This window comes from Schistocerca nitens, chromosome 2 (assembly GCF_023898315.1).
Source record: "Schistocerca nitens isolate TAMUIC-IGC-003100 chromosome 2, iqSchNite1.1, whole genome shotgun sequence".
Lineage (NCBI taxonomy): Eukaryota > Metazoa > Arthropoda > Insecta > Orthoptera > Acrididae > Schistocerca > Schistocerca nitens.
In genome coordinates, this window is record NC_064615.1 from 430,756,336 (window position 1) to 430,780,455 (window position 24,120).

Genomic DNA, 24,120 nt, shown 5'->3' on the forward strand with positions numbered 1-24,120 from the left:
GACATCAGTCGGCTAATACAAAGATAACTGAAGCCTTCTATGACTTGCACTATCTCTCTTAAACACTGGTCCTGTACAGTGTTAAAGTATAAACAACTGTATAACCTGCAAAAAATCTCTTAATTTCATTACAAGAGTGAGACGCTTTTTCTATCAACAATATGGGAGAAGAAAATGTAATGAAAACATTCGTCCTCAAAAACAGTCCATAAACTGCAAGACCTTGTGATGTTAGTATGCAACAAATGCATTTCTTTTCAATTACATACATAATTTCATACAAGTGGACTTGAATCCGTTTGTATCTACTGTTAGCGTGTTTTGTGTCACAAGCTCCCATTTTTCTAGGAGAAGACAAAATAATGATAAAAAAGCGAAACTTGAATTTATTACTGAAGGTAATATGACCAATGCCATATATATACTGTTTTAAAGATGGCTGTCTCTCAGCAACTGTATACAAATTTCAACGGAGAAATAACTCAGACAACAGGTTGCAAATAATTTTTAATACATTGACCTAGTTGTCGACACCTCTAAGAATGTCTTCATCAGAATCAAATTTTAACCATCGTACAGTTATATTGCGAGCTGTCCATAGTCAAAACTATGAGCACACATGCTCAAGTCAAAAACTAAATAGTTTCAGAGTTTGGTACGCATACCTTGTAATAAACAATGTATTCAAATTTATTTGCAACCATTTAGCTTAGTTATTTCTCCGTTGAATGCTGTATATTAAAATATGCTGACTCTTAAGCCAAAAGTCCCTCCCCGCCATGAACCATGGACCTAGCAGCGTTGACACAACTTGCGTTCGTCTACGATTAGACAGCCATACGTAGGTGCAGCCACAAAGTGAGATGGGGTGCGGGGTGCAAGGGAGGGGGTGGGGGTGGGGGGGCGGGGGGGGGGGAGCGGCATCTGTTGATAGGCGAAACAAACCTGTGGTTCCTGAAGAGGGGCAGCAGCCTTTTCAGTAGTTGCAGGGGCAACAGACTGGATGATTGACTGTTGGGGCCTATATCAACCTAAATGGCTTTTTGCGCCAGTACTGCGAATGGTTGAAAGCAAGGGGAAACAAACGCAGCTATTTTTCCTGAGGGCATGTAGCTGTACTGTATGATTAAATGATGCTGGAATTCTCTTGGATAAAATATTCCTTAGGTAAAGTAGTCCCACATAGAAATATCCTGTTGAGGGCTGCTCAGGATTATGTCGTCATCAGGAAAAACAAAGCTGGCACTCCAAGGTCCGACCATGGAATGTTAGATCCCTTAATGTGGCAGAAAGGTTAGAAAATTTAAAAAGGGAAATGTATAGATTGAAGTTCCATATAGTGGCGATTTGTGGGCGGTGGCGGATAAACAGGACTTCTGTTCTAATAATGAATATGAAAATAGTAATGCGGGTAAGCTTCTATGGGCAGCACAGTGCATGCATTATCGTGAACAAGACAGATACAAAGCTAACACCCATCACAGTAGTACAGGTTTATATGCCAGCCTCGTAGCCGACATAGACAAGAAGCCAAAACACACCACAGAGGTCCAAGTTTATATGCCACCTAACTCCACAGATGAAGATATTTAAACAAATGACATAAAATGGATATTTCAGATAATTAAGGGAGAAGAAAATTTAACTGGAATCCCGTTGTAGGAAGAGAAGCGAAAGTAGTTCAAGAATAGAAATCGGGGGAAAGAAATGAAAACAGTGGAAGCCGAGCGATAGAAATCTGCTCAGACACTAATATAATCATTCGTAATACTTGGTTTAAGAGTCATGAAAGAAGGATGTAGATTTGGGAAAGATCAGGAGGCATCGGAAGATTTCTGATAGACTATGTAACGGTAAGGCAGAATCTCTTAATCACATTTAAAGCTGTCAGGCATTTCCAAAAGTAGGTGTGGACTCTGGTCACAATTTATTGGTTATGAACATCAGATTAAAACGGAAGAATTCGAAGAAAGGTAGGAAAGCAGGGAGATGAGTCTCAGTTAAGTTGAAAGAAGCAGAGGTTTTTGAGAATTTCAGTGGGTGCATTAGGCAATAATTGACTAGAACAGGGGAAAAGAGTACAGTAGAAGACGACTGGATGGCTTTGAGAGATGAAATAGTGAAAGCAGCAGAGGATAAACAATAGATAAAAAGAGAAGACATAATGGAAACTGTTGGATAACACAGGAGATATTGAATTTAACTAATGAAAAGAGAAAATATTAAAACGCAGTAAATTAAGCAAGCGAAATGATACACAAACATCTAAATAACTGAGATTGACAGGAACTGCAAAATGGCTAGAGGACAACTGTGACGATATAGAAGCATACGTAACTAGGGGACGTATAGACATAGCCTAAAGGAACGTTAAACAGGCCTTTGTAGAAAAGAGAAGCTACTGTACGAATATAAAGAGCATAGATAGAAAAAAACAATACTAAGCAAGGAAGGGAAACCTGAAAGATGGAGTTTATAGAGGAGCTGTACAAGATACATGGATTTGACGGCAATATTATAGAAAGGGAAGAGGAAGTAGATGAAGATGAGATGGGAAGTTACACTGCAAGCAGAATTTGAGACAGCACTGAACAACATCAGTCTGTATAATTATGTCCCCGGGAGTCAGAACTACTGGTACCCAGGGAAGAGCCGGCCATGAGATAAGTATTTCACCTGGTGTGCAAGATGTATGAGAGAGGCGAAATACCCTCGCGCTTCAACAATAATTTAATAATTAATATTCCAAAGAAAGCAGGTACTGGCAGCTGTGAATATTATTTCTCAGAGCCTATCAGTATGTCGTGGTGGTAAAATACTGTGTGTGAATTCCTAAGGGATCAAACTGTGAAGGTCATCTGTCCCTAGACTTACACACTACTTAAACTAACTAATGCTAAGGAAAACACACCCACCTATGCCCGAGGGAGGACTTGAACCTCAGGCGGGAGGGTAAAATACTGATACGAATTCTTTACACAAGAGTGAAAAAATTGGTAGAAGCCGAACTCGGGGAAGATCAGTTTGGACTCTGGACAAATGTAGGAACAGGTGAGGAATTACTGACCCTACGAATTCTCTTAGGGGATAAGTTAAGGAGAGTCAAAACTATGTTCACAGCAATGTTGTCCGGAATATACTCTTTCAGATCCTGAATGTAGCAGGGTAAAATACAGGGATCCAAAGGCTATTTACAACTTGTACTGAAACGAGACGGAAGATACCGATGTTATTCAATCTGTACAATCAGCAAGCAGTAAAGAAAACTAAAGAGTAGAAATTAAAGTTCAGCGAGAAGGGATAAAACGTTGAGGTTGGTCGACGACATTGTAATTCTATGAAGAGACAGCTAAAGACTTGAAAGAACGGCTGAATGGACGGACACTGTCTTGAAAAGAGGATATAAGATGGACTTCAACAAAAGCAAGAGGGTAATGGAATTTAGACGAATTAAGTAAGGCGATGCTGGGTCAATTAGATTAGGAAACGAAACACTTAAATTAGTAGATGAGGTTTCCTGTTTGGGTAGCAAAATAACATATGATGGTTGAAATAAACAGGATATAAAATGTAGACTGGCAATGACAGGAGAAGTGTTTCTGAAGTAGCGAAATTTGTTAACATCGAATATAGTATTAGGGAATCATCCTGAACTATTTGTCTCGAGTGTAGCGTTGTATGGAAGTGAAGCTTGGACGATAAACAGTTTAGCCAAGAAGAGAACAGAGGCTTTTGAAATATATTGCTACAGAAAAATGCTGCAGATAGATGGGTAAATCACGTAACTAATGTGGTGGTAATGAACATAAATGGGGATAAAAGAAATTTGTGGCCCATCCTGACTAAAAGAAATGATATATGCCAGTAGTATCTGTTCCCGAAAGAACAGTTACCGTGGATGAACATGCAGCTTTGCTAGAAATGAAATGACAATTAAATGGACACCCTAGCTGCAAACAGGCGTTGATGTACTTCATTGGGGACATGTTGAAAATGTGTACCCCCACCGGGACTCGAACCCGGGATCTCCTGCTTACATCGCAGACGCTCTATCCATCTGAGCCACCCCGGGCACAGAGGATAGTGCGTCTGCAGGGACTTATCCGTTGCACGCTTTCATTTCTAGCAAAGCTGCATGGTCATCCACGGTAACTGTTCTTTCGGGAACAGATACTACCGGCATATATAGTTAAAATATGGCTTCCCGGCCATTGACCTTCTTGTGCGAACGCACACGCTATGCCCGAACTCGTACGGGACTTGGTAGATTAATCTTCCACGAGTAATGAGTATGATGGGCAAACATCTATTAGGCGCACTACGAATGTAGTGGTGTGTACATGTTGGGAATGTGGATCTCACGGGGAGCGTGCAAGGGATAAGTCCCTGCAGACGCACTATCCTCTGTGCCCGCGGTGGCTCAGATGGATAGAGCGTCTGCCATGTAAGCAGGATATCCCGGGTTCGAGTCCCGGTCGGGGCACACATTTTCAACATGTCCCCAATGAAGTACATCAACGCCTGTTTGCAGCTAGGGTGTCCATTTAATTGTCATTTCATAAAAGAAATGAGTTTATAGGCCAAATTCTGAGACAGCAAAGGCTCACCAATTCAGTACTGGATGAAAGTGTGGACGGTAATAATGGTAGAGGACGACCAAGAGACGAGTATAGTAAGCATATTCAAAATGATGCATGTTACAATAGCTATTCGGGGAAGATGAAAGTAGCATGGAGAGCTTCATCAGACCAGTCTTTGGACTGAAGTTCCCAACAACAACAACAACAACATGATAAAAAAAGAAGCGACGTCGGGACAAGATGACCAAGATGACTGAAGTACATAGAGGTATATTGTGCTGTAAGTTAAGTGTTTGGCATCGTGTAGCTTTCCACTTCACAGTCATACAGCAGCCAGTTGACGTGGCGCTGCTGGGATCCGTTAACGGCTGTAGATCTGATTTGTGCGACCATACTGCATGTTGTGACTTCTTGTTCTATTTGGTAATGGATGTTGATGGTCTATGTAGCGAGTCGATGAGTCACTGGGTAGTTCCAAAAACACTACATATTAAGAGAAGTCGCACCATGAAAGGACATTCGTCGCAGATATGTGCGATTTCGTCTTGCGTAAACAGAAATCATTTTGGCGAACACACAGAATACACAAGCAACTTGTGAAATCTTGTTTTTCCGGCAGGTACAGCAAAATGGTTCAAATGGCTCTGAGCACTATGGGACTAAACATCTGAGGTCATCAGTCCCCTAGAACTTAGAACTACTTAAACCTAACTAACCTAAGGACATCACACACATCCATGCCCGAGGCAGGATTCGAACCTGCGACCGTAGCGGTCGCGCGGTTCCAGACTGTAGCGCCTTTAACCGCGTGGCCACACAAGCCGGCCAGGTACAGCAGATGAGGCGTTGTCACGGACGGATCTACTCAGTACAAACAAAGATTTCTGTTACGTAGGCCACGCATGTTTACTCAAAGTTTAAACCATCAGATGCCAAACTAGGGTGTATCACTGTGCCTCATCAGTCAATCTAGCTTTCCTCCAGTGGTTACTCAGTGCTGATGACGCGTGACACGTGTGCTGCAATAGCTAACACGTGCAACTACTTGTGTCCATTAGTGACATTTGTTCAGGTTGACGACTTTTAAGCGATTAGTCAGTTACACCATGCTGTTGGTTCTACTAGCACTGAATCTGACTCTTGCCCCAAACGCATATTTTTTGCTGTACCTCACTGTTCTGTAAATTGTTTACATGTTCCTGTATTTTGACAATGTATACTGTGACCAAGAGAGCTTTGGAACACCTTTTTCCGGCCGCGGTGGCCGTGCGGTTCCAGGCACTTCAGTCCGGAACCGCGTGACTTCTACGGTCGCAGGTTCGAATCCTGCCTCGGGCATGGATGTGTGTGATGTCCTTAGGTTAGTTCTAAGTACTAGGGCACTGATGACCTCAGATGTTGAGTCCCATAGTGCTCAGAGCCATTTTAACCATTTTTTTGAACACCTTTTGTGGTCGTCCTCTACAGAGGAAGTCCTACGTTCGAGAGTAACAGCCTCATTCTACTTCCCTCTACGTCCCTAGTTCCGTCCAACACAGTAGACCGATTAGTGATTAACTATTTCATGGTTTCCTGCAGTCACACCATACAATTTAATGTGAAAGTCTGTCAGTAAGTAATGACAGATTTTCTTTCGCACTGTGATAAACGCGAAGCTGTCACAAACGCCCAAACAATATGTGACAGAAAAGCTGGCTGTGATTATTGGTGAGGCCTTCATTCCTCACTCATTTCTTGACCATTAAGTCACGTTTTACAGACTCCTGAAATGGCTAATAATCAATGAATGCTTATACGAAAGGACTTCAAAAGTAAGTTATATATTATTATGACAGGTCTAATAAGAGTTTCTAAATTCTGCGCAACACGTGACATAGACACACGACCCTATGTTTCAAAAAAGTCGCCTAGTATCTACAAACAACGGTTTGAGCCTTCTAACAACCGTTCAATCCCTCGACGAGAAAAATTCGCACCTTGGCCACGAAGCCTTTCGAGAATGGCTTGTGAACATCCTCATCATTGACAAATCTCTTTCACACTATGTCCCTTTAGCTATCAAAACAATTGGAAATCGCACAGTGCACTGTATGGAGGATGTTTCCAAATCTCCCATCGAAAGCATTGAAGCGAAGCTTGTGATGAGCGCGACGTGTGGGGTGTTGGATTGTCGTGCTGGAGAACACTGATGTTTACTTTTCCACGCCTCTTTTTCACGAATTCCTTCTCCACAAGAATCGTACTGTCCCGTGTACTTCAGCTTTGGAATACGTTTCCAGTTGCCGTGTCTTTTCACTCGAACCCTGTCATGCACCAGCAGAACTATGTCAGCAGGAAACTGGGAACAGATTGTGCTCTTCTGACAGTGAGGGTCACTCTTTTAATGCAATCGTCTCAGCTTGGATCGGCATGTGTAAGTCACTGCCTGAATTCCATCTAAATCTACACCTATATTTTCATATTTTCAGAACCGCTACAAAGTGCATGGCAGAGGGTACGTTCAATTGTACCAGTTATTAAAGTTTTTCTCGTTCCATTCACAAATGGAGCTCGGGAAGAATGATTTTTAATGCCTCCGTACATGCTGTAATTAATCTCGTCCTCACGATCCCTACGGGGTCGATACCTAGCTGGTTTTAGTACATTCTTAGAGCCATAATTTAATGACGTTTCTTTAAACTTCTTTGGAACGTTTCCAGAGATATTTTGGGTGGACAAGATAGCTGGGAAACCATATATATATATATATATATATATATATATATATATATATATATATATATATGTATGTATGATTATATGATAGCACAACAAACACTGGTAGCAGTTATTTCTGTAAAATATCTGGAGTATGCGTACGGAACAATTTGAAGTGGAATGATCATATAAAATTAATTGTTGGTAAGGTGGGTGCCAGGTTGAGATTCATTGGGAGAGTCCTTAGAAAATGTAGTCCATCAACAAAGGAGGTGGCTTACAAAACACTCGTTCGATATATACTTGAGTATTGCTCATCAATGTGGGATCCGTACCAGATCGGGTTGGGGGAGGAGATAGAGAAAATCCAAAGAAGAGCGGCGCGTTTCGTCACAGGATTATTTGCTAAGCGTGATAGCGTTATGAAGATGTTTAGCAAACTCAAGTGGCAGACTCTGCAAGAGAGGCGCTCTGCATCGCGGTGTAGCTTGCTGTCGAGGTTTCGAGAGGGTGCGTTTCTGGATGAGGTATCGAATATATTGCATCCCCCTACTTATACCTCCAGAGGAGATCACGATTGTTAAATTAGAGAGATTCGACCGCGCACGGAGGCTTCGGAGGCTTTCCGGCAGTCGTTCTTCCCGCGAACCGTGCGCGAGTGGGACAGGAAAGAGAGGTAATGACAGTGGCACGTAAGAGCCCTCCGCCACACACAGTTGGGTGGCTTGCGGAGTATAAATGTAGATGTAGATGATACGCCTGGGCATTGAGTCAAACAGAGCTTGGATGGCGTGTACAAGTACAGCTGCCCATGCAGCTTCAACAAGATACCACAGTTCATCAAGAGTAGTGACTGGTGTATTGTGACGAGCCAGTTGCTGGGCCACTAGGCCACCATTGACGAGACGTTTTCAATTGGTGAGAGGTCTGGAGAATGTGCTTGCCAGGGCAGCAGTCGAAAATTTTCTGTATCCAGAAAGGCCCGTACAGGACCTGCAACATGCGGTCGTGCATTATCCTGCTGAAATGTAGGGTTTCGCAGGGATCGATTGAAGGGTAGACCCACGGGTCGTAACACATCTGAAATGTAACGTCCACTGCTCAAAGTACCTTCAATGCGAACAAGAGGTGACCGAGACGTGTAACCAATGGCACCCCATACCATCACGCCGGGTGATACGCCAGTATGGCGATGACGAATACACGCTTACAATGTGCGTTCACCGCGATGTCGCCAAGCACGGATGCCACCATCATGATGCTGTAAACAGAACCTGGATTCATCCGAAAAAATAACGTTTTGCCATTCGTGCACCCAGGGTTGTCGTTGAGTACACCATCGCAGGCGCTCCTGTCTGTAATGCAGAGTCAAGGGTAACAGCAGCCATGGTCTCTGAGCTGATAGTCCATGCTGCTGCAAACGTCGTCGAAAAGTTCTTGCAGATGGTTGTTGTCTTGCAAACGCCGCATCTGTCGACTCAGGGATCGAGACGTGGCTGCACGATCCGTTACAGCCATGGGGATAAGATGCCTGTCATCTGGACTGCTAGTGATACGAGGCCGTTGGGATCCAGCACGGCGTTCCGTATTACCCTCCTGAACCCACAGATTCCATATTCCGCTAACAGTCATTCGATCTCGACCAACGCGAGCAACAATGTCGCGATGCGATAAACCGCAATCGCGGTAGGCTACAATCCGACCCTTATCAAAGTCAGAAACGTGATGGTACGCATTTCTCCTCCTTACACGAGCCATCACAACGACGTTTCACCAGGCAACACCGGTCAACTGCTGTTTGTGTATGAAAAATCGTTTGGAAACCTTCCTTATGTCAGCACGTAGGTTTCGCCACCGGCGCCAACCTTGTGTGAATGCTCTGAAAAGCTAACCAATTGCATATCACAGCATCTTCTTCCTGTCGGTTAAATTGCGCGTCTGTAGCACGGCATCTTCGTTGTGTAGCAATTTTAATGACCAGGAGTGTAGTTTCATTGCCAATTCACTTGTTATGAAGCAATCAATTGTTGAACGCAGTTCAGTCTGGCGATCTTCTATTTGCTCCAACCTCAAAAAACATGAGACTGCGGTGGGAATCACACATGGCCAACAACAATATCCAAAAAATGTTTTCATTGTCAAAGTACAACGACCCACAATCAGCTGCCTTTGTTTGACATGCGTATGTTTTCCATTTGTTGCCGTCACACAGTTGGATAAATTGGCTACCTATTTCGTAAACCTTTAGTTGCGGTGCAGCGCGGAGACAAAGCAGCCTCTTTTCTTTCCAGAAGTGCAGTGTGAAGGCACGGTGCGCTGGAGAGCAGCATATCTCGGTGGCTCGCGTGAAGCGGACCTATATCCTTTTACGTTGTTTACATACCTACAATGAGAACTGAGGGCTGAAGTGAAAACGCACAGCGAATTGCAAATGTTATGACGGTTGCGAATGACTTGAGCTTTGCTAGTTTGGGAAACATGCCACATAGAGTCGGTGGTGAACGAGATTAAGGGAAGTGACATTTTGGGTTATCATAGTTTTCGTGATTTTTACGAAGAAGAAATTTTCGGGAAAAATCTGTAGTTGCCATTTTCTTTTTCCTCGGTTTTATTTGCAATTCTCTGATTGTCGAAAGCACTTCGTCTTCAACATTGTCACTGTTTTTCAAACTTCGCTCTATGGTGTTAATTTCGTCTTATATGTTTTGTTTATTTTTATCACAAAATTCTGCACTGTATACTTCGTACAGTTTTCGATAGAGAATATTTAATTCTCTCGTTTTGTTCATTTTAAATTAGGTAGATAAATCGAAAAGTCCAGTTTTGAATGGATGATATAAACAATTCCACATAGACCTAATCGGAGCGGTGGCGGTTTTTGTCAGAGCCACAAAGGCGGTATTGGCCTTTCGGCGTATGTCAAAGGCGGCCGACGAGCTACACCGTGGTATAGCGTAAGTGAGCAACAACCACATCGCGCGGCCTCCGTGTGCCAAAAAGTCATACAAACAAATTTAAACCTTAGTGAATAATAATGATAGAATTGTAATGTTTTAATGGTATTCGTTAGAGTTGTAATATGAAAGTAAGCAATAATTTATATATGTAGCCTCACTAAGCTTAAGACTCGCCCCCCACTCTCCCCCTCTTGTAACACGATATTAAACCTTGTTGACCCCTTTCCTCTCCCTTAACGTGTGACGTAATTTACGGATGGCCCCATTCTCCCGGAAGGTCAGCCTAATTTGGTTTCCCAACACTTCCTACAACCATCTCAGAAGAGTTCAGGTGTGACTCTGCCAAGAGGGGTCATTACGTATTTTCGGATATGTTCTTGTTCATCACAGCTATGACCTTTGCTCGAAAGAACACGTCACCAGGACGTTAACCTAATAAACTACTTTTCTTCCAACAAAGCAGTAGCTAAATCAAGTGCTCCCTGAATCTGCCTCTGTCTCTCTTCAAAAATAAACAACCGATCAACTGACATAGAGACGTTAGATTCACTAACAAATACTTCATATTTTAAGAGGTTTCTAGAGATTATTTGTAGAAATAAAAAAATGACAATAGTAATAAAAAAGCAATTTTCCAAATGAAAAAGTTACTACACATTGTTAAGAGGAGTCACCAAATACAGTGAATCCAAAAAGTATTCGTCTAGTTGTAATTTTTTAAAGAAACTAAGTATTTGTCACGTGAAAGGAAGCGAACATAAAATGTGAACATCCAGCCATATGCAACGAACCGTGGTAAGTCCTTGTTATTGATGGACAAGGAAATAAATACATACATAGCGATAACAAATTGGACAAAATGGAGAGTTTATTCAAGGGCTACTTTAAAAAGTATTCGTCCACTCATATTTTTCTTAATTTACAGTCTGAAACTATGATTTCTATTACAAAAATTAATCTTTAGTGGGGTTCCCCTTTGCAGCTATTACTGCTTGTAGTCGTCTGTGTATGCATCAGTGAAAGTGTGAGGGCGTCCGGTATGTGGTTAGTTTCTTAGTGATTTTGTTGCGCAAAATCGGTCTATTATCGACTAAACCATCGATCTAGGTCTACCGACTACTTTAGCAATCTCGTAAGAAGATTTGCACTCATTATCTAATCGCAGAGTAAGTTTTCTTTCGATCAGCATTGTCTCATTATCATGGTGCTAATTCCACTGTTTCGGCGTCGTTCAGAACCACAAAAGGCGATAGAGTGGGGCCGCGCACGGTTGACTCTAATGTGTGCCGTGGGTAAGCATTATGTTTTAATCACTGCGCGCAGAATTTCGGAATGTTTAGAAGGTGGACGAATAGTTTATGAACTAGCTCTTGAATTACATTTTCTATTTTGTTAACCTTGCTGTCGATTTTGATGTATTCCTTTCCTTGCTTTTCAACAAAAATGACTTTCCGAGGTACCTCTTACATGACTGCTCTTCAGATTTTGTATACATATCTTTTCTCGTTACACTGACTTTGTTTTCTTAAAGTTATGCAGGTAGACCAATACTTTTTGGACTCACTGTAACGGTATTTAATGTGACATCAGGGGTGGTAGAGCCCTGTACCAATTGGGAAAGGTAGTTTGTTGCAAAAAAATAAGATACTTCAGTTGTTGCAACTGTGATGTAATCAGTTGTGAACTTGTCTGCGAAACCATAAAGTAAGCCGGTAGATGTGAGCTTGTACGTCTTCAGCAAACGTTAAGTTAGAACGGCTTAAGTGATCTCAACCTCAATTCCTCGCAAGCGAGACCATTGCCGTTACTCCTGCGCAGCATTGTCGGCATCTTCGGAGCGGCCACGTTGTTGTTATTGTAGTGGTCTTCAGTCCTGAGACTGGTTTGATGCAGCTCTCCATGCTACTCTATCCTGTGCAAGCTTCCTGATCTCCCAGTACCAACTGCAATCTACATCCTTCTGAATCTGCTTAGTGTATTCATCTCTTGGTCTCAGTCTACGATTTTTACCCTCCACGCTGCCATCCAATGCTAAATTTGTCATCCCTTGATGCGTCAGAACATGTCCTACCAACCGGTCCCTTTTCTTGTCAAGTTGAGCCTCAAACTCCTCTTTTCCCCAATTCTATTCAATATCTCCTCATTAGTTATGTTATCTATCCCTCTAATCTTCAGCATTCTTCTGTAGCACCACATTTCGAAAGCTTCTATTCTCTTCTTGTCCAAACTATTTATCGTCCATGTTTCACTTCCATACATGGCTACACACCATACAAATACTTTCAGAAACGACTTCCTGGCACTTAAATCTATACTCTTTCTCTTCTTCTTCAGAAATGCTTTCCTTGCCACTGCCAGTCTACATTTTATATCCTCTCAACTTCGGTCATCATCAGTTACTTTGCTCCCGAAATAGCAGAACTCCTTTACTACTTTAAGTGTCTCATTTAGTAATCTAATTCCCTCAGAATCACCCGACTTAATTCGACTAAATCCATTATCCTTCTTTTGCTTTTGTTGATGTTCATCTTATATTCTCCTTTCAAGACACTGTCCATTCCGTTCAACTACTCTTCCAAGTCCTTTGCTGTCTCTGACAGAATTACAATGTCATCGGCGAACTTCAAAGTTTTTATTTATTCTCCATGGATTGTAATACCTACTCCGAATTTTTCTTTTGTTTCCTTCACTGCTTACCGAGCGAGGTGGCGCAGTGGTTAGCACACTGGACTCGCATTCGGGAAGACGACGGTTCAATCCCGTCTCCGGCTATCCTGATTTAGGTTTTCCGTGATTTCCCTAAATCGCTTCAGGCAAATGCCGGGATGGTTCCTTTGAAAGGTCACGGCCGATTTCCTTCCCCATCCTTCCCTCACCCGAGCTTGCGCTCCGTCTCTAATGACCTCGTTGTCGACGGGACGTTAAACACTAATCTCCTCCTCCGCCCTCCTTCACTGCTTGCTCAATATACAGATTGAATAACATCGGGGGGAGGCTACAACCCTGTCTCACTGCCTTCCCAACCACTGCTTCCCTTTCATGCCCCTCGACTGCCATCTGGTTTCTGTATAAATTGTAAAAAGCCTTTCGCTCCCTGTATTTTACCCCTGCCACCTTCAGAATTTGAAAGACAGTATTCCAGTCGACATTGTGAAAAGCTTTCTCTAAGTCTACAAATGCTAGAAACCTAGGTTTGCGTTTCCTTAATCTATTTTCTAAGATAAGTCGTAGGTTCAGTATTACCTCACGTGTACCAACATTTCTACGGAATGCAAACTGATCTTCCCCGAGGTCAGCTTCTACCAGTTTTTCCATTCGTCTGTAACGAATTCGTGTTAGTATTTTGCAGCTGTGACTTTTTAAACTGATATTTCGGTAATTTTGACATCTGTCTACACCTGCTTTCTTTGGGATAAGAATTATTATATTCTTCTTGAAGTCTGAGGGTATTTCGCCTGTCTCATACATCTTGCTCACCAGATGGTAGAGGTTTGTCAGGACTGGCTCCCCCACGGCCGTCAGTAGTTCCAGTGGAGTGTTGTCTACTCCCGGGGCCTTGTTTCGACTCAGATCTTTCAGTGCTCTGTCAGACTTTTCACGCAGTATCGTATCTCCCATTTCATCTTCATCTACATCCTCTTCCATTTCCATAATATTGTCCTCAAGTACATCGCCCTTGTATAGACCCTCTTACTCCTTCCACCTTTCTCCTTTCTCTTCTTTGCTTAGAACTGAGTGATATTCATGCAAGTGGCTCCCTTTCTCCAAAGGTCTCTTTAATTTTCCTGTAGGTAGTATCTGTCTTACTCCTAGTGAGATAAGCCTATACATCCTTACATTTGTCCTCTAGCCATCCCTGCTTAGCCATTTTGCACTTCCTGTCGATCTCATGTTTGAGACGTTTGTATTTCTTTTTGCCTGCTTCATTTACTGCGTTTTTATATTTTCTCCTTTCATCAATTAAATTAAATATTTCTTCTGTTACCCAAGGTTTTCTATTAGCTCTCGTCTTTTTACATCCTCTGCTGCCTTCACTGTTTCATGCCTCAGAGCTACCCATTCTTCTTCTACTGTACTTCTTTCCCCCATTCCTGTCAATTGTTCCCTTATGCTCTCGCTGAAGCTCTGTACAACCTCTGGTTTAGTCAGTATATCTAGGTCCCATCTCCTTAAATTCCCACCTTTTTGTAGTTTCTTCAGCGGCCACATTGAGTCGCAAATCATTACGTTACCTTTTGTTACTAGTTGATGGTTGGATTTCAGTCGTTGCAGCCTACTTGTAGCCGTGCGTTCATCTTAACAACAAGGTACAGTGGTCCACAAACATGCGACATCGCTTCCTCATTACGTGCTTTGCATCACGGTTGCGCATTACTTATTGAGATCGATTTAAAACGACAGAATATCGAGACATTTCTGCATGCACTAACTTTACTCTGTAGTCACACTCTGAGTGAAGAACGGAATAGGCGTTTATCCGTTGACATTCGCAGTTCTTCTGCAGTCCATGGGAATTACAGTTTCCCGTTACCGAGGTCTACAACAAACATGCCGGTTAGTTTAACGAACATTATGCAAAATTTTAGAAATATCCTATCTCTATGTTCTCCAGATATGAGCCTATCCCTGAATTTATGGGGGTACTAAAATGATCAGCTTGTGCTAGCAATGCTTCACAGGTGCGAATATATTATTCTTGATAAGGTCACATCCTCAAATAAGACAGTTTCTCCGTAACAAAGTAAACCTCTGTGCAGTAGGGTGAACGTGTTGTTGCAGCCGAGGTGCCGGAGATCCCTCCGGGCTACAACTACGTGCCCGGCTATGGGCTCATCAGGCTGTACCGCATCTTCAAACCGTGGGCGGCCGCCAAGAAGTTCTGCGAAGACGAGGGGGCGCAGCTGGCGGTGCCACCGGACCGCTACGCCTATGACGGCCTGAAGCAGATCTTCCCCAAAGAGAAGGGGATATGGTACGCCTACGTTGGAATCTCAGACCGAGTCAGCGAGGGCGTATTCGTAGGAATGGATGGTAATATCAGTTACAGTTTAATTTCTATATTTGGCTTGTTTGATGTTTAAAAACAATAATTACTCATTTAGCTTAAAATCCGACTATTGCTTCCTTCGTTGTAAATTCATATTTTCTTGTGTTTTATTTCTGAGTCACTCTGGAATACATTTTTAACCGTGCAGATCACTTCAGTAACATGTGAATATTGATTGTCACATCACATGAATCACAATGTCCGCCTCCGTAGCGTAGCGGTAGCGTTACTGCCTACCACGCAGGAGGCCCGGGTTCGATTCCCGGCAGGTGACTGGGTGTTGTGTGTCCTTCATCATCATTTTCATCATCATTGACTCGCAAGTCGCCGATGCGGCCTCATCTAAAATGTACTTGCAATACGGCGGCCGAACTCCCCCGAATGGGGCCTCCCGGCTAACAATGCCACACGATCATTTCCATTTGCCATTCGCTAAATAAATAATACAGTGCAGAAAATGTTTCTAGGATTTGAAAAGATGTTACCAGATTCCTAAATAAAGGTAGCTCAGTAAGAGTAGAGGTTGAACATTAATAAAGGCCGGCCGAAGTGGCCGTGCGGTTAAAGGCGCTGCAGTCTGGAACCGCAAGACCGCTACGGTCGCAGGTTCGAATCCTGCCTCGGGCATGGATGTTTGTGATGTCCTTAGGTTAGTTAGGTTTAACTAGTTCTAAGTTCTAGGGGACTAATGACCTCAGCAGTTGAGTCCCATAGTGCTCAGAGCCATTTAGCCATTAATAAAGCCGACAGGAACTGAAGGAAAAAAGATCCTGTGAACATGCGTCGTGTGAACATACGTCGTTGCCACGGTAAGTCGAGCTAATGAATGACAGTTCCTCTGACCAAGTGCCGCGTGTTCCCTGTGTGTTGCTGGCTGTGTGACTGACGCGGTGTACTGCAAGTAGCAGAATGGTCCGATATTCATGTCGGGAACAAGTCGAAATGGTGTTTTTGTACGGCCAAAAAGGTAGCCCCACAGACTCCAACAACATCACACAACATTTCAAGCCCTTTTTGGGCGTTTTTGTGATCATGATTCTTTTCAGACAGACAATCGGGCAAGGGGGTGGCGGACTATGCGTACACCAGATATGGAGCACTGGGTTCTATGCGATATTGAGACGAACCTTAGTACAAGTTCCAGGCAAGTGGCCCACCAGCTTGGTGTGGGCCAAAGTACGATTATGTGTAACCTGCATTATAAGCGCTACTACACCTATCATCTGCAATGAGAGCAACGATCATCAGCATCGGATTTCCTTCTGCGGAAACGAGTCGAAGGATTTTGCACCAGATCATCACAGTAATGGGATTTCTGTCGACAGCCCTGTTTACCGACGAAGCAACCTTCACCAGAAGTGGCTGCTTACAGTGCGCTGCGTCAGTAACTCAGCCTGCAGAACGCGAAGAACACACGGCTCGTGATCACCAGAACTGTCATTCGTCAGCGCCATTTACCGTGGCAATGACGCATTTCCGGACACATGTTCATATGACGTTTATTCCTCATTTCTAGCCAGGAATCCATCATGCAGTTTGTCGGTTTTATTAATGTTCACCCTGCATATGGAACACCTTTCGGTACTTATGGGAAATAACACAAATACCACGGGTTTTGTTCTTAATGATAGTATAGAGATCATAATTCACACGTTTTTTTGTGCGGACGAGATGGCCCACTGCCTAAGACAATGGGCTCGTGATGAGGAGGGTCGGGGTTTAAATCCTCGTACCACCATCCCGATGCGGGTTTTCTTCGCTCGCCGTAAACCACTTCACAGGAATGTGGGCATGGTACCACTGAAAAGGAAACGACTTTTTCCCGGGCACATCTTTGTCTAATATGAGCATGTGCTTCATTTGTTACGACCTCATCAATGAAGGTACATTAAAATCTTTTCACAGTTTTATCAGGGCTCAGAATGGAGAGTTCCTTTACAAATTATTCTTTTTTTTGTAAGGCAAATGGTAAATGTCCCAGTACTCGTTAGTCCTGTCATTGTTAATGTATCTTAATATAGATTCAGCAACTGGTGCCCCGCAGCTCTTATGTATTTGAAAAACGTCTTATTATCGTCTTGATCTGCTGAAAAAATACTTTATTTCGACGGCCAGTTTCAGTAGTCTAACCATCATCAGGTTCATACAAGTATTCGCAGCACCATGTTAGGCGAAATATGAAGCCGTTGTTGTCAGGTGATGAAACAGTCAATTTTACGTTATCATTATATAATAACATAAAATACGTCGTCAGTCTATAAAAACTGTGCTCGGTAGTGTACTTATTCATGTCAAAACTATAATCCGATGTATTTATATATGTTTATATTTTGACTAACGTGATGCTGTGAATACTCTTGTGCACCCGATGATGGCAAGACTACTGAAACTACTTAAACTCAAGGTGATAATATGATATTTTTCTAACAAAACGTATATGTTCAATTCGCGTTCTCCGCAAAGCAGACTCTAGTAACAGCTCTAATGAGCTACTTCCCCGTATGTGCGCTTTACCGTTATTATTTTTTTTCCCTCTTCACTGTGCCCAAGTTTGGCTGGTTCTAATGCAATACGTGCCGATCCGTTTACGGGACAGTTAACCTAATCCTGTTTCTTATTGAACCTCCTGTACTGTACCAGGTCGCCCAGTGCCGTACCTGCAATGGCAGCCTAATGAGCCCAACAACGGTAATGGCGTAGAAGAAGACTGCGTCGACGTCCGCAATGACGGACTGCTGAACGACGTGAATTGCGAGAATCCAGCGCCTTTCTTGTGTGAGCGCCAGCTTTCGGTGGGCCTACCCGACGGCTACACATGGTCGGCGGACGCAGGGCGCTTCTACAAGGTGCACACGGAAAAAAGAACATATGCGGACGCAGCCGAGGTGTGTCACTCAGAGAACGCGACGCTCGCTGTCACTGACACGTGGCGCCGCGGTGAGGCCTTGCTGAGACTCGTCGAGCCGAAGTACGACGGCTACTTCATAGGCTTCACGGATGAAGCCGTTGAAGGCGACTTCGTCACCGAAACAGGTTCGTATATCATTTGAAACTTGTAGGTTTCAATCATCTCCGGTAAACACCACATTCAGTGTTCCTTTAGGTTGTCACATCGGCGTTATTGCCATAAACACACATCGTACACTGTTCGTTTCTTGATGTCTACGTCTCCAAATGTTAAAATGGAAACCTCTGTCATATAGAGGTCACCCCGAACCGATACCACATACGTTTAGCGTTGACGTTGATTGTCCGAGCCACATTTTGTGGGTGCAGGACTAATATGGTCGCTGGTTTTGTTCTCCTGGGACATACACTACTGACCATTAAAATTGCTACACCACGAAGATGACGTGCGAAGTTTAACTGAGAGGAAGAAGCTGCTGCGATATGCAAATGATTAGCTTTTCAGAGCATTCACTCAAGGTTGGCGCCGGTGGCGACGCCTACCACGTGCTGACATGAGGGAAGTTTCCAACCGATTTCTCATACATAAACAGCAGTTGACCGGCGTTTCCTGGTGAAACGTTGTTGTGATGCCTCGTGTAAGGAGGAGAAATGCGTACCATCACGTTGCCGACTTTCATAAAGGTCGGATTGTAGCCTATCATGATTGCGGTTTATTGTATCGCGACATTGCTGCTCGCGTTGGTCGAGATCCAATGACTGTTACCAGAATATGGAATCGGTGGGTTCAGGAGGTTAATACGGAACGCCGTCCTGGATCCTAACGGCCTCGTATGACTAGCAGTCGAGATGACAGGAATCCTCATGGCTGTAACGGATCGTGCAGCCACGGTTCGATCCATGAGTCAGCAGATGGGGACGTTTGCAAGACAACAACCATCTGCACGAACAATTCGACGACGTTTGCAGCAGCATGGACTATCAGTTCGGTGACCATGGCTGCGGTTACCCTTGACGCTGCATCACAGACAGGAGCGCCTGCCATGGTGCACTCAACGACGAATCTGGGTGCACGAATGGCAAAACGTCATTTTTTCGGATGAATCCAGGTTCTGTTTACAGTATCATGATGGTCGCAACCGTGTTTGCCGACATTGTGGTGAACGCACATCGGAAGCGTGTATTCGTCATCGCCTTACTGGCGTATCACCCGGTGTGATGGTATGGGGTGCCAATGGTTACACGTCTCGGTCACCTCTTGTTCGGATTGACGGCACTTTGAAAAGTGGACGTTACATTTCAGATGTGTTATGACCCGTAGCTCTACCCTACATTCGATCTCTGCGAAACCCTCCATTTTGCAGGATAATGCACGACCGCATGTTGCAGGTCCTGTACGGGCCTTTCTGGATACAGAAAATGTTCGAATGCTGCCCTGGCCAGCACGTTCTCCAGGACTCTCAACAATTGAAAACGTCTGGTCAATGGCGGCCGAGCAACTGGCTCGTCAGAATACGCCAGTCACTACTCTTGGTGAACTGTGGTATCGTGTTGAAGCTGCATGGGCAGCTGTACCTGTACACGCCATCCAAGCTCTGTTTGACTCGATGCCCAGGAGTATCAAGGCCGTTATTACGACCAGAGGTGGTTGTTGTGGGTACTGATTTCTCAGGATGTATGGTACCCAAATTGCGTGAAAATGTAATCGCATGTCAGTTCTAGTATAATATATTTGTCCAATGAATACCCGTTTATCATCTGCATTTCTTCTTCGTGTAGCAATTTTAATGGCCAGTAGTGTAGTATAGCAGAAGCAGCAGAGCGTTCCAAAGTGGCACTTCTGTACCGGTGAAAATGATGGGCGCGATAAACCACGCTCCAGTCGGCCTTGCTCAACTGTCATGCCTCTTAATGAACGGTGTCTAGATCAGCTTATCTGCCAGATTACGATCAGGGAATTGTACACTGTATGTTCAAATAGTTCCGAGTCTGATTTGATTCCTGGGGTAGAAGCGACGTCAGCGCAGTACCTACAGCAGTTTCAACTAACGACTGTAAACAACAAATACACAGTCCATCCGTCATATCGGAGCAGGCAGTGGACGTGTGACTGTAGTGTGCCAACATTGTCGTGTCACAAATCACAACGGAACAACACTTCTAGTGAAGTGATCGAAATTCTCCAACTGTGTTTCGAAGAAAAGAAGTCTGTGCAAAGTTTGCCTTGCACACCTTGACTCCCGAACGAGTCTGACATTGTTTTATTGAAATGCAAAACAAATAACTCTTTTCTGGAAAAGAATCATCCCAGAGAAGTTGCAGCATTAGAAAATTGCAGCGAAATGCAGGAAGATCTGCAGCGGATAAGCACTTGGTGCAGGGAGTGTCAACTGACCCTTAATATAGACAAATGTAATGTATTGCGAATACACAGAAAGAAGGATCTTTTATTGTATGATTATATGATAGCGGAACAAACACTGGTAGCAGTTACTTCTGTAAAATATCTGGAGTATGCGTACGGAACGACTTGAAGTGGAATGATCATATAAAATTAATTGTTGGTCAGGCGGTTGCCAGGTTGAGATTCATTGGGAGAGTTCTTAGAAAATGTAGTCCATCAACAAAGGAGGTGGCTTACAAAACACTCGTTCCACCTATACTTGAGTATTGCTCATCATTGTGGGATCCGTACCCGGTCAGGTTGACAGAGGAGATAGAGAAGATCCAAAGAACAGCGGCGCATTTCGTCACAGGGTTATTTGGTAAGCGCGATAGCGTTGCGGAGTTGTTTAGCAAACTCAAGTGGCAGACTGCAAGAGAGGCGCTCTGTATCGCGGTGTAGCTTGCTGTCCGGGTTTCGAGAGGGTGCGTTTCTGGATGAGGTATCGAATATATTGCTTCCCCCTACTTATACCTCCCGAGGAGATCATGAATGTAAAATTAGAGAGATTCGAGCGCGCACGGAGGCTTTCCGGCAGTCATTATTCCCGCGAACCACACGCGTTGGTGTGTGAAATCTTGTGGGACTTAACCGCTAAGGTCATCAGTCCCTAAGCTTACACACTACTTAATCTAAATTATTCTAAGGACAAACACACACACCCATGCCCGAGGGAGGACTCGAATCTCCGCCGGGACCATATGCGAATGGAAAAGGAAAGGGAGGTAATGCAGTGGCACGTGAAGTGACCTCCGCCACACACCGTTGGGTGACTTGTGGAGTATAAATGTAGATGTAGACTCTGTTGTCAATACGAACCTACCACAAAACGATGAAGTGCCGAAATTCACATGACGAGTCAACGCTTAGATGACATAAACGACGTTCATATCAATGTGACGTGTGGCTTGAAAAACATCCCAAAGGAAAAGTTAGATAGTTTGACGTAGCTGTATAAGCATTCTTTGGGAGGAGGGGGAGACTATGTAGAACACCAGAAGCACTAAGACTACCACCATCTTCACTTTTCTCTTGTTCCTTACTCCAGTCTCAAAACATTTAGTATGATTTGTTACGAACAGATCCTTGTCATCTGTAACACCTCAGCTAGTGTTTTACTCTCCCTCAGTTATAACAAGGGACAAAAATTCATCGAACTGAAACTTGTTTGGACCTGCTGGCCCAATGTGTGGTTATTAGTGAAAATTTTAACATTGTCAGCATCACTGGATATAAGCCTTTGCGGCCCCATTGCAGACCAAAACGCAGTTCATGCAATGACGGTATGTGAATTCTGCGGTAACTGAGAAGTTCAATAGCCACGCTGCTACAGGCGACGTGATGTGCACAGTCCTCTGAGATAGGAAGTGTTTTCTTCTTTCGGATCTCTTAGTGTATAAGACAAATGTCAATTTAGAATGATACAAGGCAAATATGACTAAAATTAAAGCAGAAATTTCCAGAATCATGACAGAGAAGAAGATATAAGGCAGAACTGATATCGTTGGACTCAATACGAAATTTAGCTTGACTGTCGTACAACATTCAAGGTGCACTCTTGATTTGGGACATTCAGACTTCCCTCTCTTTGGCTTTATGGAAGACAAACTACATCCCCTAAACGTTCCATGCATGGTTGCTGTCGACAAAGTTGTGGTTAGCCTCAGCTGGTTCAAGTTATTATGAGCGCGGCATGAAGCGTTCTTACTGAGCATTGTCTAAAGTGCGTAAAGAATGGTGGTGACTATGTGGATAAATAACAGTATGTACCTGAACTCTTACTTTAAGTTTGTTATATGTATTTTTTTTGCTGTATCAGGTGTCGTTTCCATGAAAATAAAGGGAGCCATTCGTTCCGAAATGATTCTCGTACTTGCTAGGACTTTCTTTCCTTATTTTCGTGGAATTTTGCCATAAAAACTAGATAGCCATTTTCGAGAAAAATGTTGTTGTATAAACGTATGTGTCGGGCTCAATCTGGAATTCAATAATAAAAATTAATTGGCTCAACCTAAAAAGGAGCAAACTGGTTTTACTTTAAAAAGTCTGAAATTTGTGACAATAAGAAACAAACAAGTGTTTATAGATCACAGCAGCTTTTTAAACAAAGTAATCTTGGGCTAACTTAACGAAACCAATTGTTATTTCAAAGAAATGTGTTTCATCTTGGGGCAATAACGTAGTTGTTAGCTGAACTGGTTGACATAAAAGGTATATCAATCCACTCTCGATTAAATTTTCCAATAGGTTTCAACAGAAGCTTGAGAGGGCAGTATTAAACATTACATGTCGTGTTTGTTACACTGAATAACACACTTTCAGCAGTGAAGAAAGATAGGAGTAGTATTACTATCTACGACACAAAGTTTATACTTCCAATGGACTCAGAGAAATGCGTAAACCTTGTTACATCATCATCGTGGAGGTTGTTAGTTCGGGCATCGACTCCGCGCTTGCAGGATAAGAGGGTCACCGCCCTGCTATTGCCAAACACAATTTGTTGAATCTTTATTTTATGACACAAAAGATGTTCATGTACTGGAGAGCTAGAATCAGTAACTGCTCCTGTTTTTAACGATATTTACTTTCAATTTCGAAAACTTCTGAAGTGTGTTATTTTTGATTAATACGCCGCTTCCAAGAGAACGTTGGTGCAGGTTTAAATAGAAAAATGGATGGCTCTGAAATAATTACGCTCTACCTTCCTTTCGTGCCTGTTTCCTTCTCCTGGAGATGAAGACCATGCTAATCTACTAAGTATCGAGTTTCTACTTAACGGAGCGCGGGCTGCACACGCAAAAATCTTTAGTTCATGTTGCTGAATGTGGTTATCTATTTGTTTTCGGTCATAAAATACATGATGTACCTAAAGTCCGAGAACACTTTCAATTATTTATTGCACAAGAACTAAACGTTGTACAGATGTCATACATATTGCATTTTGAAGAGAAACCCAGATTTTTTTTCCATGTATACCGCCACAGCATAATTTGGTAATTTGCCGATAGTCAGCGTCAGTCGCAATCATGGCTCCTCATTCACTTTACTCGCACTGGGACGTCCGCTTCTCTTTGCCGGTCACAAGCAACCCACCGTAACGAATTCGTTGTACCAGTGGTAAATGGGCTTCCTTGTTGGTGGCTCCTTACAGTACTGGGTTCTAAACATCCGTTGAACAGCTGTAGCACACTTGGTTTTGTCGAACTCCAACATACAGAAAGCTAGCTTCTCATCTGAACTCGCCTTGTTTCCGACTAGAGCTGATTATCGTCAAATTACCAATCTACGCTGTGGCAGTATACATGAAAAAAACTTTCAAGTTTTCTCTTCAAAACGATATATGTATATCCGTACAATGTTAGGTTCCTGTGCAATAAATAATTGAAAGCGTTCCCAGACTTTATGTACACCCTGTACAATTATCGTCAAATTTTTACACCACAATAGTAGTGAAGCATCTTTCTTGATATTGCTGAACAAATGAGACTT

General features: G+C 43.2%; 1 protein-coding gene and 1 non-coding gene across 2 annotated transcripts in view; both read left to right on the plus strand.

The window, feature by feature from the left end:
- The window catches only part of LOC126236296 (macrophage mannose receptor 1-like), a 54,282-nt gene that overhangs the window by 24,426 nt on the left and 5,736 nt on the right, over positions 1-24,120 (plus strand). The window contains exons 4-5 of the mRNA XM_049945488.1: positions 15,014-15,265; positions 17,922-18,314. Coding sequence (XP_049801445.1) covers positions 15,014-15,265; positions 17,922-18,314 — 645 coding nt within the window. The remainder of the gene's footprint in view (positions 1-15,013; positions 15,266-17,921; positions 18,315-24,120) is intronic.
- Positions 15,485-15,556, plus strand: Trnag-acc (transfer RNA glycine (anticodon ACC)). Its single transcript has one exon. It is a non-coding gene; the product is annotated as a tRNA-Gly (tRNA).